Here is a 13,696-nt window from a genome sequence, read left to right as displayed (position 1 = left end):
TCACCTGTCATCACTGTGCTTAGATCGCAACATCTCTCCAAACTTGTCGGCTGTCCTGGAAATTGTCGACCAGTCGTAATTTGGCTTTTCTAAACTCGTAATTTTATCGAAGAACGCCGCGATGTCGGTCATCGGTAAGCTCATAGGGTCCCAAACCTCAGGCACAGCCGTCTTCGTGTTTCTTGGGTCATGGAAGGCCTTGAGCAGCTGTAGTAAAAGGTTTGCTTCTGTTAATATTTTAGATGAATTTAAATAACGAATGGTGACGGCCGGTTGTTGTGGGTTGCATATTGCTTCAGGAGCCGCTGAGAAATACCAATACAAGATTGTATCAAATAAATTGCATTATTACTATAAAACAACAACTCAACGTTTTGGTGTTTTTTTTTATAGCCACACTTCGTATACGATTGTATCAAATAAACTGCATTATTACTTTAAAACAACAACTCAACATTTTTTGTATTTCTTTTTTAACCACACCTCTCACTTGAAAAGGCTTCTACGTGCCTATAGAGTCAAAAGAATATTGAGGTTTATAAAATAAGGTTGTCACAGGGTGCTCTAGAAAACCGCTGCATTAGAATCATCGCAGAGGGAGCTCATCTAAAAGCAACAATTTCTTCATTTTTATCTTATAACCCTGCTTTATTACAAAAATATTTCGGAAAACAAATAACGCTAAAAATCTTGTGCAACATACAATTCTGAAAATAGTCGAGTATTGTCAACTTTATCGGTACGATACTCACTGCTGGTAAAATATCTCTGAACAGATGACAGGTAAAGCTCTGCAAGGGTCCGCTGTCCACTTCGGTTAGAAAAACAGCTTTAAATCTTGTCTCGTTGCAGACAGTGTTCACAAGTCCTTCTGACAATAGTCTGTTGACCTGTGCAGGAGTATGACATACGTAAATAACAAAAGAAAACGGGTACATTCAATAATTCGATAGGCAGCATATCAAACGGCGATGTCTCTTAATATCCCGTTGTTATATTCTTGCAATTCTGCCGTTCTCTCATATGATCTGACTCAAGGATACTTCCCTTGACTAGATACTATGAATTCATCTATGCAAAGTGCAAGCTCGTCTGCTTCTTGAGCAGGGGTTGCTGTGACGTAAGAACGCCTCCGATTGGAAAGATAATGGGTAGACCTCGAGGCAGCTACCGTTTAAGTCTATCCACTATCCCTCCGTCAGAGCCAATCAGAGATCGACATTCTGACGTCATTGCAGCCCCTCCGCAAGAAGCAGACAAACTTGCGCTCCGTATAGTCACTGACAGCTTACGAAGCGCAGGGCGTGGCGAGCTCCGTGCATCTCAATATCACTCGGCAGCCAATCAGACTGTTGCATTAGCCGATGAGAACGCACAAAAACCACCAGTCAGGAAGCGAGAAGCTTAAACATAGCAAGTCGCACCATGCGTTTTTCAAGCTCTCAGTGTCTATGATATAATGAATTAGTCTAGCTTCCGATTCGGAGAGCAAGCCGTCTGCTTTCTTGCGCAGGGGTTACGGCGACGTCATAACGACACCGAGTTCTGATTGGCATGGATCGAAAGAATAGTGGGTAGACCTCAAGGCTAGATGCCTCGAGGTCTATCCACTATATGTTTCCATCAGCCAATAAGAGATCGGTGTTCTGACAATATCACAACCCCAGTGCAAGGAGCAGACGAACTTGTGCTCCGCATCGCCTTCCATCGTTGTCAGACATTGTTTTCTTTGATCTAAGACGACGATCCCTGTGTTTCTATAAAATAATAATAATTGAGAGATTTATTTCGAAAGTGAGGGCTCGTTAGCGTGTTCGAGAAGGGAAAAGGTGGGGCTAAGGGACCTTCTACAAGATGAAGTTTATTTCTCTAATGCAACCATACCATTATCGCAACGACAAAAGAACCGCCGACAAGAATGGCAGCGAGTGATTTCAAAATAGATTAATGAATCATACCCGACTTGGCACGGAAATGGTTGACAGTAAGCTGTCCAGCATGTGTGGAAAGAAAGGTCTCACTCCAGTCTCTTCGCTCATCTTGATGTCTGAAAAATTAGATTAAGATATGAACAGCTTTTATGCACATACTCGGGTCGTGTACGAAAAAGTGATTGCAAAATAAACATCGGAATTTCATACCTGACAGAACAAATTCGACGGCAGTTCCAAAGATTCTACCCGTAGTAAATAGAGCTTGATGACGCCAGATGAAGCTTGGTGACGTTTGTGAGCCATCATTGTACGACACAAGGTCATTGATTGTTTCAAAAACTTTTAACCTGTAACAAATATGCAAATTGAGTTATTCTCGCGCCACTCCAAGTCGCGAAATATTCGAAAATATGCAGGTCATGCAAACAGCAAAACTACGCTATAAGACCAGCTGATGCTTCCAATTGGCGTAGCTTAACAATGAGAAACGTATTATAGTTTTCAGAGTTTAGTCCGAGACTATACATGTTTCAAACGTCTTTAATTTCACGTGGTGTGGACTATCTACAGATGTGGACGTACATTTTTTTCAAGGTCGTTCATCATAACCAGATTTGACGGATTTGTAGATGGCAGAAATGTGATAGTTATGATTTTCGATTATACAACCCTTTTTTATGTGTGTGCGCTAATAAAGCAGGATATTTTTTTTATGTTCTGTATGCTAATGTTTTTGTTTTGTTCTTCTGCGTTCGGGTGTATGCATCAGGCGCGGACTATGCGCTAGGTGCACACTCTATGCAGCGGATGGAAGCTGTCTAAGGAAGAACTTTGTTTTTCAGCCACAATTTAGGATTACACACTGGGTGCACTCGGGGAAATCTGGAGCGTCTGCTCTCGCGCAAAGCACTTGCAAGGTCAGTCGCTGCAATGTACAAAGGGCGATCGGCGAATGACGGGGCTGATTATATGTTTAGAAATTAGACGCCAAAAAACGGTCACCGCAGTAGCACTGAGCACGATGAAACGTCATGCTCAATGCAAAAACGCAGGTTGTATTTTTTTTCAAGTTTAAACATAGCCTCCCGTCATGTACCGACCGAGCGCCCTCTGTAGAATGCAGCGATTAGTACTCCCACGTGCCTTGCGCGAGAGAAATCGCTCCAGATCTCTTTGAGTGTACGGACTATAGTCCTTCAATTAGTATATAGGGTGTCTGAAAAAACCACGCTCGATCTAAAGTGGGCCGTAAAAATCGGCGCCTCCACGTAGCAATCTAAACTTTTCGTAAAAGGTGTATTTCTCAGGCCAGTTTTATCTTGTAAAATCACAAAGCTTAGCTCTCTTTCTGTAAACAAAATGGAGCCTAAAACTTGCCATGGTCAACGGCGGACGGACACACAAAAGACCGAGTCGAGTGGCGGGGCACGTTTAATGCATTTGTTGATGGACGGCGTGGGGAGCGGTGTTGGAAACGTCTGAAGCTGTAATCGACCAGCGAAACAAAGCAGACGGCATGCTAACGAAATCCGTCGGTAGCAAAAGCGCCATCGTTATGCAACTGCGTTTTTTTCTTTTTTTCTTTACTTCAAGTTTTGCTTTTATTGTCCGGATTTATTTTTAAATTAAAGGTACATTACAAATAGATCATGTTCGTTTTAGTAGACCACGGGTGTTCGCAGGCAGTCTCGATAAGGATCTAGCGCCATCATCAATACGTGCGACTATCGCGCCCCATCACTCGCCTTGGTCGTCAGCGTCGCCCTCCGCCGTTGACGCTTTCAAGTTTTTTGGCCCTATTTTTTTTTTTTACAGCGAAGCTGTCTATGGCTAGGTTCTGGCGGATCGTCTCCGGCGACAGACCGAGTGTAGACCAACAATTTTCAAACGCAACAACTTATTCCCTACTTTATACTCCTCTCCACCGCCGCCGCCTCTTTCCCGAGTCGTGTATACTCCTCGCCACGCGCGGCGTCTCTCTCCCCCCCTGACATTGCGCAATGCCGCGCGCTCTTCGGCGGCCACCTGTGCGGCGCACAAGAGCCTGCGCTGTGATTGACGCAGGCGCGCTATAATAAAACGTCATTGTCTCTACACACCAATTGCGTGTGTCCTTTACCTGTGACGTAGAGATCGCGCCACTGTCCTTTTCAGTTGCACTTCAGACTTCAAATGGGTCGCACCCGTGTTGTACGTTCCGAAGAGGAGCAGTGATAGTGCGAGGAGTGTTGGCGCGCTGCCAACGTGAAACCGCCGTTGCCGCTGCTCCCAGCTCGACAACAACTTCGAGTGCCCACCAAGCTCCCCCCGACGAAGACCTCGCCCGCGTCGAGCGCCGACACGAGCAACAGCGTCAATTCAATTGTCGCCGTCGAGCCAATGCTACCGACGATGATCGAGCAAGAGAAGCCAGACGCAAGCGCGACGCATTTCACCGCGGCGCCAAACCATTGGAACGCTTCCCCGGCGCGACCTCGAGGTTCCGAAGAAAGTTTAACCCCAACAGAGCAAATCCTACCAGAGCGCCAGCTTCGCTGGACTTCCCTCTTCACGGGGCAAAAAATCTCTCAAGTTTTTGTATTTATTTATTCATTTTTACAAAAAGAAAGTTACGCTTGGTAATTTTACAAGAAAAAAAAAACCACCTGTGAAATGCAACTTTGACGACAAGTTTAAATTTCTACGCGCAGGTGCCGATTTTTAGGGTTCATCTTAGATCGAACCTGGTTATTTCAGCAACCTCTATATATCAGAGCGGTAAACATTAAGAAGTATTTCTAGAAGTCCGGAATGCTGTTCTTAGAACTATTGCAGAAAAACTGGTAACACTCAACAATCAAGACTTAACAAATTACGTAGAAGACGTGACAGGGTACCTACTGCTACTTCTACCCATAATGCTCTATATGTTCGTCCTAGCTTTTTTATATTATGTAGTTCCTTACATTTTGATGCTTTTAGCTTTACTATCAACCTTTCATTTTCTACCACCCGCTCACTATAACAAAGCAAAAGTAAGAGCGTTATTGTAAATAGCACGGTGCTCCATTTTAACTGTAATAGTGCAATCATTTTTGCCTGTCTCTGTGTTCTATAGCACGCTACTCGTACACATTTTAATACATATAAGAATCATTTAGCGCGCTCGCAAGTCAGATAAGTTAATAATTTGCGCGCTTTATAGAAAAGGTCAAAGGAGATATCACCCTTAGTAAGTCAACTGGTCCTTTCATTGTTTTATTTCTTCATAAAAGCAGAGTGTGCAACATGACTTTCTAAAGCTTCATTTTTCAATGCTTGCGATTTTGGTGCAAATACGTTATTAAAATATTGCATGACTGTCCCGCGCCAAAAGCTAGTTTCAGTTGCTCTCTATTAATTATTTAAAACAACCTCAATTATTATTTTAGCTCATGCAACTGAATTATTTATTGATAACCAAACCTTGCTTACATCATATGCCTGTCTTTTTTAAAAAAATTCCTGCGTACATTAATATAACCTTACAATACTCCTCTTTTTTAAATGGCATTTTTTACTTCGCAAAAAAAAGGAATCTTGTGTGGTTACTTAAATGTATGAGCAGAGTTTTCAAAAGGCAACCACATTTAGCATTAAAATGAGCTTGACTAACTTAAGGAGCTTATCACTCACAGTTAAGCTAATTACAAAACGAATGTTCATTTTCGTTAATTGAATAATGCCCTCTTCTGAGCGCTGTAAGATATAGCTTGACTAAATAAAGAAGTAAATATATTTTACTCCCAAGAAAAATCCTCCAACAACCAATGTCTTCACTCCTCCTAGTTATAGTGTACTATATTTGTTTTTGCGCAACGCAATGAAGTTGGCGCACATGCAACAGTTTAAACCGTTACTTACAGAGTGGTAGATTCATTAAGTCCAAGAATTGATTCCAAAAGGCGCAGTGACTTTGAACCAGACGTAGCTGTGCTCAGAGTGCTGGCCAGGTCAACGGCAGACTTGAAGACATCTTCGGTGGACCCCTGTCGAAATATTTGCAAGGAACAAAATCAATTCATCTTATCAGTACACACTGTGGGTGACTTCTCATATTTTTAACATTAAGATTGCCCTGTCACGTTACCTCATCCAGGCCGTCCAGGCTTCTGGAAGGAAGGTCGTCTGAACTGGTTTTCTCCGATCCTTTGAATGACACGCATGTAAAGGCACAAAGTAGGACGTTAAAGAAAGCTTTGCGCAACACTGTTACGTTATTCAAGATATAGTTATAGCTTTTGCAAGGCGGTTACATAACTCAAATTGTTTGTTTAAAAAGAACACATTACCATCATGTCCAAATCCGTTGGTCATCCATTTCATAACGGTATCCGCGATTTTTCTTTTTGAGGTTGGAACCAAATCGGAGAAATCATCCCAAATGTTCGTCACTCTGGAAAATAGGCGTGCATTTTGTTTCATCCATTTAAACACCTCACACATTCATGAAAAAGCTAATGTAGCGCAGGGCGATGAATATTATGCTCATGCTTCTTGCACCCTGATTGCTCAACGTTCTTAAAGTCTAATTATGCAATCTCGTTGACCGCGGACTGATAAAATTATCAGGACTCGCCACAGCCTGCTTTTATTAAACTGACATTGACTATAATGACTTACATTTCTCAAAATATTACGAACAAAAATTTCACCAAAAATAGTTGCTTACATTTTGGCGTTGAATCCTCCCTTACTAAAGTCCAGTATTAAGGCTCTCAAAGCTTCCACGCTTGCAGCAAAATCAGCTGGAATTTCTGCAGTTATTCTGGTTAAAGTTGAGATCAAGCCAGCAACCTGCTTCACTGCTAGCCCAATATCGCTACGACCGAGTTTTGTTACAGCATTCGCCACCTGTGAAAGAAAAAAAAATACCTGTTTAAAAGTCGTGTTTTGAAAGGCAACTGTCTAAAAGAGTCAACAAAAAATACAGAAAGCTGGGGAATCATACCAAGTCAACGATTTTTCCATAGTCAAGCGCGGCTTGGAATTCTTTGACGAGATTTCTTAGACCGTCATCGCTGATGTTGCACAAGGAATAAGCCACTGATTGTAAGTCATCATCACCCTTGGAGATAATAAATGATCTCAATGTTTTCAGATTGCACTCGAATGGTACTGGACTTTGTTGTTTCCCCAAGAAATGCAGGACCTAAAGGAATGAACACAAAGACACATTTAGCACCTAAACATTTAGATATAAACAAATATGTGAAATGCAACGGATAATTAGTGTTTGGGCTTCTTTCCTTTTCTTTAACACGTGCTATACAGGTTCTCATCTAAAGAATATCTTGACACAATCACAGGTAGGAGTTAAATTTAACGTAATAAATAGTAAAGTGTAGCCAACGGCAACACCGCTCAACTGTGATGCGCAGTGCTATTGTTTTCGTGGTAAAGATTTGACCTTTACACAAACATACCTGAATTGAACACATCTCAAATATGGCGAATTGATTTTTCGCAAAATTACTGATGGCTGCAAAAAAATAGTCAGCACACACGTGCGCTTTTTGTTTATTGGCGCATTTATTAACAATTGCCTCGAAGCATAAAACATCGCGCAACATATTCTGTTCTAAAACCTGAGGTATGCATCTATATCTTATATCAGTTTCAAAAGTTTAATTTCATCCTATTCAAAATCCACTTTAAAATGTTATATAACCATGTGATGATGAAGATATAATTTATATTCACCTTTATGTCTGGGCTAAAGAGGCGATGCATGCGAGTTGGTTAATGAATATAACACATAATTACAGCGCACAAAAGAAAGAAACGAACTGGTGCAGCGCTCGTCCTATGTACTTCTTTGATCAGTCCATGTCTTTTTTTGTGATGTATTTATTATATTTTAATATCGAGTATTTCTGGAGAGTTCCACAATGCAACTTTAGAGCGGAATACAGTTTGCCCTTTCCGTCAAATGAAAATAAAGACAATATGCACCTCAAATGAACAAAAAAAAAATGCCCGACAGTCTTTACTAAATTGCAAACTTCCGATGCACGAACCGCAGGAACGTTGATGTGTGACTCCAGGAGCTTTTGTGCGGTTTCAGATGTCATGTTCGTTTCCTTCATGAGAATGCTCCTGGCCCGTCGCGAGTTACTGAGTACGTCCGTGAATGGCAGGCCCTTGTCTGTGCAGACAAAAGAAAACGTAGCATTTGATAATAAAGCCTAGTTACATTCCCTATCAACTTAAAAAAGGCAGGACGTTGAGGGTACCGAGCATCTTATCGTGACAGTTTAAGAAACGTTGATTCTTGCTTGTTCTTGCTTCTTGATTTGTTTTTCGGCGTTCTCATTGGTTGATGCTGAAATTTGATGCAGGCTGTCTTTTTCTTCCCGTCGTTTTTGTCTCACCTTTTGGGTCTTTTTTTTTTCTTAACTTTTAGAAGTTTTTTTATAGTATCTATAATTTTTTTATGTTTTAGATTGTGAATTAAAATTGAATAATGTTCTTGTTTTTTTCTGCGTTTCAATTGGTTTTGTATCTTTCTTTCTATCACGTATGTACCACAATTGCTTCTTTGTTTTCTGTAACATTGCTCTCGTTTGTGTACAATGCTCTTTATTGGATTGATGTTAAATTCTGGGCTAACTTTTCATAAAGTTGTATTAACGAGGGGTTCCTTCGAGAGTTTGCTTTAAAAGCTTTGGGACCCCTGCATAAAGAAATATCGTATGACGTAACAACTATTTCAACAAATAAACATTTGGCTTGACTCGACTTCATTTGACTTACCGAGTAACTTTTGGATACTCTCGTCATCAAACAAACTTCCGAGAGGTCGCAGTAGGTCAGCCAGAACTGGTAAGGCTTTTATTACACTGAGAATGTTCTTGTTCTTGACTAAAGGAGATAAATTATGGACTAGTTCGTTCACTCTGAAAATAGGCAACATAAGGTATGTTAATAAGGGTTTACTATAATTCACGTACAAAAAAAAATTGTATCACACGCAAAAAAAAAACGCATAAACATTTGTTTTTCCTACCTTGAGCCCGGATAGCTAGGGATTTCTTCGTACGTGGACTTGTTTAGGCACTTGTTGTCTACATTGCAAATAAGGGACTGCAGAACAGGCAAGCCACCAGCGCTAGGAAGCGCCCTGGCGTTGTAGTAACCTAAGTTGAGCAAAAAGAGTGCCTTAGTATTCAGTAAGTAATTTCTCATAGAAACACAAGCTCTCAAGCGGAAATTGCACTCTCTTCTTTGTTCTCGAACAAGGCGGAAAATCTTACATGTTTCTTGTGATATTGGAGGCACAATCTTCCTTAGCAGCAAAACTAGAAGGAAGATGGTAACAGGCCACAAAAGCTCCAAGGCCAGGATTACCTGCATCGAAAAACAAAATTTCATCAGCAACTCGCATCTGTCATGTAAAGGTTCTAAATATGACAAAGAGTGAACCGCGACAGTTAGTGTCGTTACGATGCCGTCTTGATCACGATTCAAATACGAACGTGAGATTGAGTCAATATCCTGATTTAAAAAGTCTGCTTGGACGATTTTGGATACCTTATTGTCAGTGGCGGCTCGTTTACATTTCTGTAATTCATATCTGACTTATAGTGGGAGCAGGTGAGTATTCTGACCGGATGCTAACGTCGTTGAAACGTTAGGAACGAAACTGGTGGGTGTTTCGATCGAACCTGTCCATTAAGCAATCAGGTAAAATGCTCTTCTGCCACTTTCTTTCTGGTCGCCCTCTCTGGAGTATTGAACGTTCATCGTTACTAAATTCGCGGCTTCCTTTTCGTTTCTGGCTGGCTTTCTTTTCCACCCTTCTCGGCAACATGTTCAAAGTTTGCCACAACGTACGGAAATTACGCGTGGCAAAAATCACGCATAACAACCATTATTATCGTATCTACTCGCTCTTCGCCTAGTGTTAGGTTTGACAAATACAGATATACAGGGTGTCTGATTTTAATTCGAACAGACTTATTTTTATTTTTAAACCATGAAAGGTAGACTATCACCGTTTGTTCAGGTGAGTTGTAGAGCAAGGTAGATATAATATAGGGGAGTAATACTCACAATGAATAGAATAATTATTTAACCTGTGCTCGTTCACTTGTTAATTAGCGAAAATAAATATATAGTTATAATCAGAAACTTTCTGTGCATCATCTAGAACGCGTATGAAAATCTCTTCATCCGCATTCTTGAACCGCCAGCGTTGCTGCTGTTGCACGGGTGGAACCTTTAGTGCAACCCCGCGCTTCCTACGCGCTTTAAATTTTCGTTTTTCTAAAATTGAGTGATTTAGCGGTTTCAGACGACGGTTGCCAAGTCTCTAATTAGAAATGTATGTTTATCTTCACTCATTCAAAAGTCAACTAGCAAACTTTAGTTAATTATCCTTCTTATCGTGAGGATTAGCCCCCTAAATTATGTTCTCCTGACCGCATAACTCACCTGCACAGACCGCATTAGTCTACATTCCACAGCTTTTCTTTTTTATAAAACTGTTCGACTAAACAGGGTGTATATGTAGTGCGACAAACAAAACGTGTATCCTTTCCTTATTCTTTTAACTCCAGCACCATTCCCGCTTCTTTCGTAATATATTTTTCTCTGTCGTCTGAGCGACTAACATCAAGGAACCGTAGGCGCCATCCAGAAGGTGCTGCGCAAATTATCTAGGTCCGCCATTGTTCGGGAACGCGTGCCGCGTATGTACTGGACACGAGTGCTGACGTCAGCGTTCGGCGTGAACTCGGCTCAGCTCGTGTCGCGAACGAGTGCTGACGTCAGCGTTCGGCGAGGATTCGGACCCAATCACACACTTCGTGCCCAAGAAATGGCGACCACCCATGTTCCCTGATGGGGTGTTGAAAAATGTATATTTCTTCTTGCTTTCTTTTCCTCTCTTTCATTATTAAGAAGATAAACAATATACCAGCACCGTACGGAGGGACAACGCGACAAACACGGCAACGCGACAAACGCGAGGATGCTACACCTAGAAACGTGCGCGAGCGTTCGTTGCCCGGCCGAGAACGAGCGTCGCACGATCGCTAAACGACCGATACAAACTCCCCATTTCATGCATCACGCTTCGCAATACGTGAACACGTCAACACGTCGTCGCGTCGTTTCGCGGAAGAAAATACCGCATTTCGGTCGCGAAGCGTCAAACGCAAAACCAGACGGGTAACCTTGCAGACGCAGCGGCCTCGCGTGTAGATTCTCATTTTGTTTGCATCCCGTTTGTTAACACCCGAACGCGCGCTACCTGTTCCCGCCGCGAACCGCTTTCGCTGCTGTAACCCCTTTCACCCCCAAGCTGACAGTGCGGTGGAAGCTACGTGCTTGTTAAGCCGGTCGCACGTCTATCTTTCATCACGTGATCACGCTCCCGCCTATACCCACGCGCGAGAGGTAGGGTCACGTGATAAAAGGGGGAGGGGGGGAGGTGTTTGACTGGCCTGGCGAGCGCGTAGCTCCTCCAGTGCTGTCAGCTTAGGATGAACGGAGAATATCTGAACGCTTCTCGACGGGTCTCCCTCTCCTCGCGTCCTTGAGAGGTCTCGTATCACGTCACCCGGAATATAAAACTAACTACACAAAAAAATACAGACGGGGCCTCGGGCGGTATGCACGTTGGGGAGAATACCGATCACTCAAATCACGTGGTCCGATTCCGAAGATAAGAAGCTTTCGCGTAATGGAAGCCCTCGTCTCGGCCATCTCCGTCCTGTTGTCCATAAATATGTTATACTTCGTTTCACCTCACGGTGGGCGCTGAGCCATCCGAGCCAATAAAGCGCCGGAATTTTAATCACGTGACTACCTGCCCCGCGCGTCGCCGCTGCACACCCTACGAAGGTCATCTGACGTTCACGTGGTATTGGATTGGTTACGGAGGCTCGTACTGTCCCTCCGCGGTTCATCGTATGTTAAAACGAAGTAGAGCTCCTGACTACAGGAGAAAAAAAAAATCCCCCCCCCCCCCCCCCACAAATAAAAAAAATATATATATATATATATATTGTCAAACCAGATTCTTTTGCTTTTACATCCTACGTCGTGGATGGTTGGAGGGGTTGGTTTGCCCGACAAAATAATCTAAAAACTTCTTTTATTTTTAATGTGGCGAAGGTTACTTGATTTGTTGAGATTCCTCGAAGGGAGGCAAACGGTGTCGAATCCTATCAATAGAGAGTTTTAGTGGATCGTTTTGACACTCCCGTTACGCTATACGCAAGAGCGAAAATATGTGAAACTCGGAAGCATTCTATAGAGGTACTCACCGGCTGGCGCAGGCGAAGTGCGACGTTCTTCCATAGCACCAGCTTGAGTTGGGAGTAGGCTCCCATGGCGCACGCTGCGTCCCCGTAGTGACGCCCGTCCGTGTGCTCGGCGCTGGCGAGATGTTGGCGCTGTATACAGAAGACAAAGAGGGGGAAGCGTGTTGTGAGCGGGCAAGGTCGCAACTGCTCGACATACGCACTCTAAAGACCCTCTCACACTGAGGCAACGGCTGGACAACTCAATCCGGCAACACGAGGAAATCGTGTTGCCGGCGACCCTGTCACGCCGCGGCAACAACAGTCCGGCAATAAGTTGCTGCCGCCCGGCAACCGTGTTGGCCAATTTGTCGTCCGACCACCCTGTCACACCGCACTGACGGCGGGGACAACACGGGAAACAAACACTGCGCCATATTGATTTTTTGCCTTCGTTCGTGTGCGGCGCGGCGGCGCTGGAAATGTAACTGTACAAAATGCTACTGCGTTCGAAGGGCCGGAAATTATTACGGGACGACATCACCTAGTGACTTTGATTGGAAAACTTGACACGGGAGGTATTTTCCACCCTTTATTTTATCAAAATGTTCTTCGTTCGCTGACAAAGCAGATAGCCCTACCCGAGGGGAGTGAGATCGCTTGAATGTGTTCAAGATTTACGCCAGCGTATGAAGTGTTTCTGTCCGCTTTTTTCTTTCATGCAATTCCTATTTTTACTCTGAAATTGAGATAGCACCGTCAGTACCCCAAAGCGTCTTTTGTAGAGTGGTATTCAGCTGAAGTGACAGTGCTTAAAAACTTCGATACCGACATAGTCGGCCTTCATAACACAATTGGTGCAATAAATATTTTTCAACGCTGTCTATTTGGCTACCGCCTGCTATGTGATCGCTTCATTGCCCAAAACGTCCAGAGTATTTTATAAACAAATCAGGTGTCTAGTAGCGGCTGTTTCCAAGTTCCAAGCATCAACAATCACAGTCAAAGTAGTCGTTTTAATGCTTCGAATTTTTTAGTCTTTGCTTTCCTGGATTATTTTTATTATACTTTATCAGCGGGTGAGTAGGCATGACATTTTATTTCACTATACAGTAATATGAGCTGGTCACTCGGCAGTACTAATTAAAACACCTACAGTCTGAACGTTCACGACCGTAGCTTGACCACTTCGACAGTCGTTTTCTTTAATTACGTAATAAACACATTCATCAAACAATTATAGCTGCACGCGAGCCTTCATTATTGTTAAATAACGTTTTCCAAGCATTTATTTACGTAAGACGTTATTGATAGGGGACTACCTCTGCCATCGAAGCTATCTGTGTTGTCGTGTTGCCAGCCCGAAATTCGCTCAGCCAGCGATCAGGGCAACACACGTTGTCCAACGTTGTCCAACAGAAGTTGCTGCTGTTTTTCTTGTCGAAAGCTGTCATACCGAGTCAACATTTTTGTTCTCGTTTATATCGTGTTGCT

General features: G+C 42.9%; 1 protein-coding gene across 1 annotated transcript; it reads right to left on the bottom strand.

Annotated features, from left to right (window-relative positions):
• LOC121837455 lies at nt 1–12,338 on the bottom strand. Its single transcript, XM_042293061.1, has 14 exons — nt 12,227–12,338; nt 9,209–9,302; nt 8,962–9,091; nt 8,709–8,851; nt 7,946–8,100; nt 6,904–7,104; nt 6,625–6,806; nt 6,245–6,348; nt 6,043–6,101; nt 5,817–5,941; nt 2,142–2,281; nt 1,959–2,047; nt 753–890; nt 1–207 (listed from the first exon to the last, which is right to left on the bottom strand). Exons 1-14 carry the CDS (start codon nt 12,290–12,292, stop codon nt 1–3), a joined length of 1,833 nt encoding a protein of 610 aa, XP_042148995.1. The 5' UTR covers nt 12,293–12,338.
• Between the last annotated feature and the right edge of the window lie 1,358 nt (nt 12,339–13,696).

Source organism: Ixodes scapularis, unplaced genomic scaffold, assembly GCF_016920785.2.
Source record: "Ixodes scapularis isolate PalLabHiFi unplaced genomic scaffold, ASM1692078v2 PGA_scaffold40__2_contigs__length_1045541, whole genome shotgun sequence".
NCBI lineage: Eukaryota > Metazoa > Arthropoda > Arachnida > Ixodida > Ixodidae > Ixodes > Ixodes scapularis.
This window is presented reverse-complemented; position numbering and strand designations above follow the sequence as displayed.

What these genes read in the sequence shown, in the direction of transcription:
- LOC121837455 (XM_042293061.1), bottom strand. Translation starts at nt 12,292, where the DNA reads ATGGGAGCCTACTCCCAACTCAAGCTGGTGCTATGGAAGAACGTCGCA. An exon ending in GGAGGATTCAACGCCAAAAT is followed by an intron (nt 6,349 to 6,624) that starts GTAAGCAACTAT and finishes CCTATTTTCCAG; the next exon opens with AGTGACGAACATTTGGGATG. An exon ending in CGTCGAATTTGTTCTGTCAG is followed by an intron (nt 2,048 to 2,141) that starts GTATGAAATTCC and finishes CTAATTTTTCAG; the next exon opens with ACATCAAGATGAGCGAAGAG.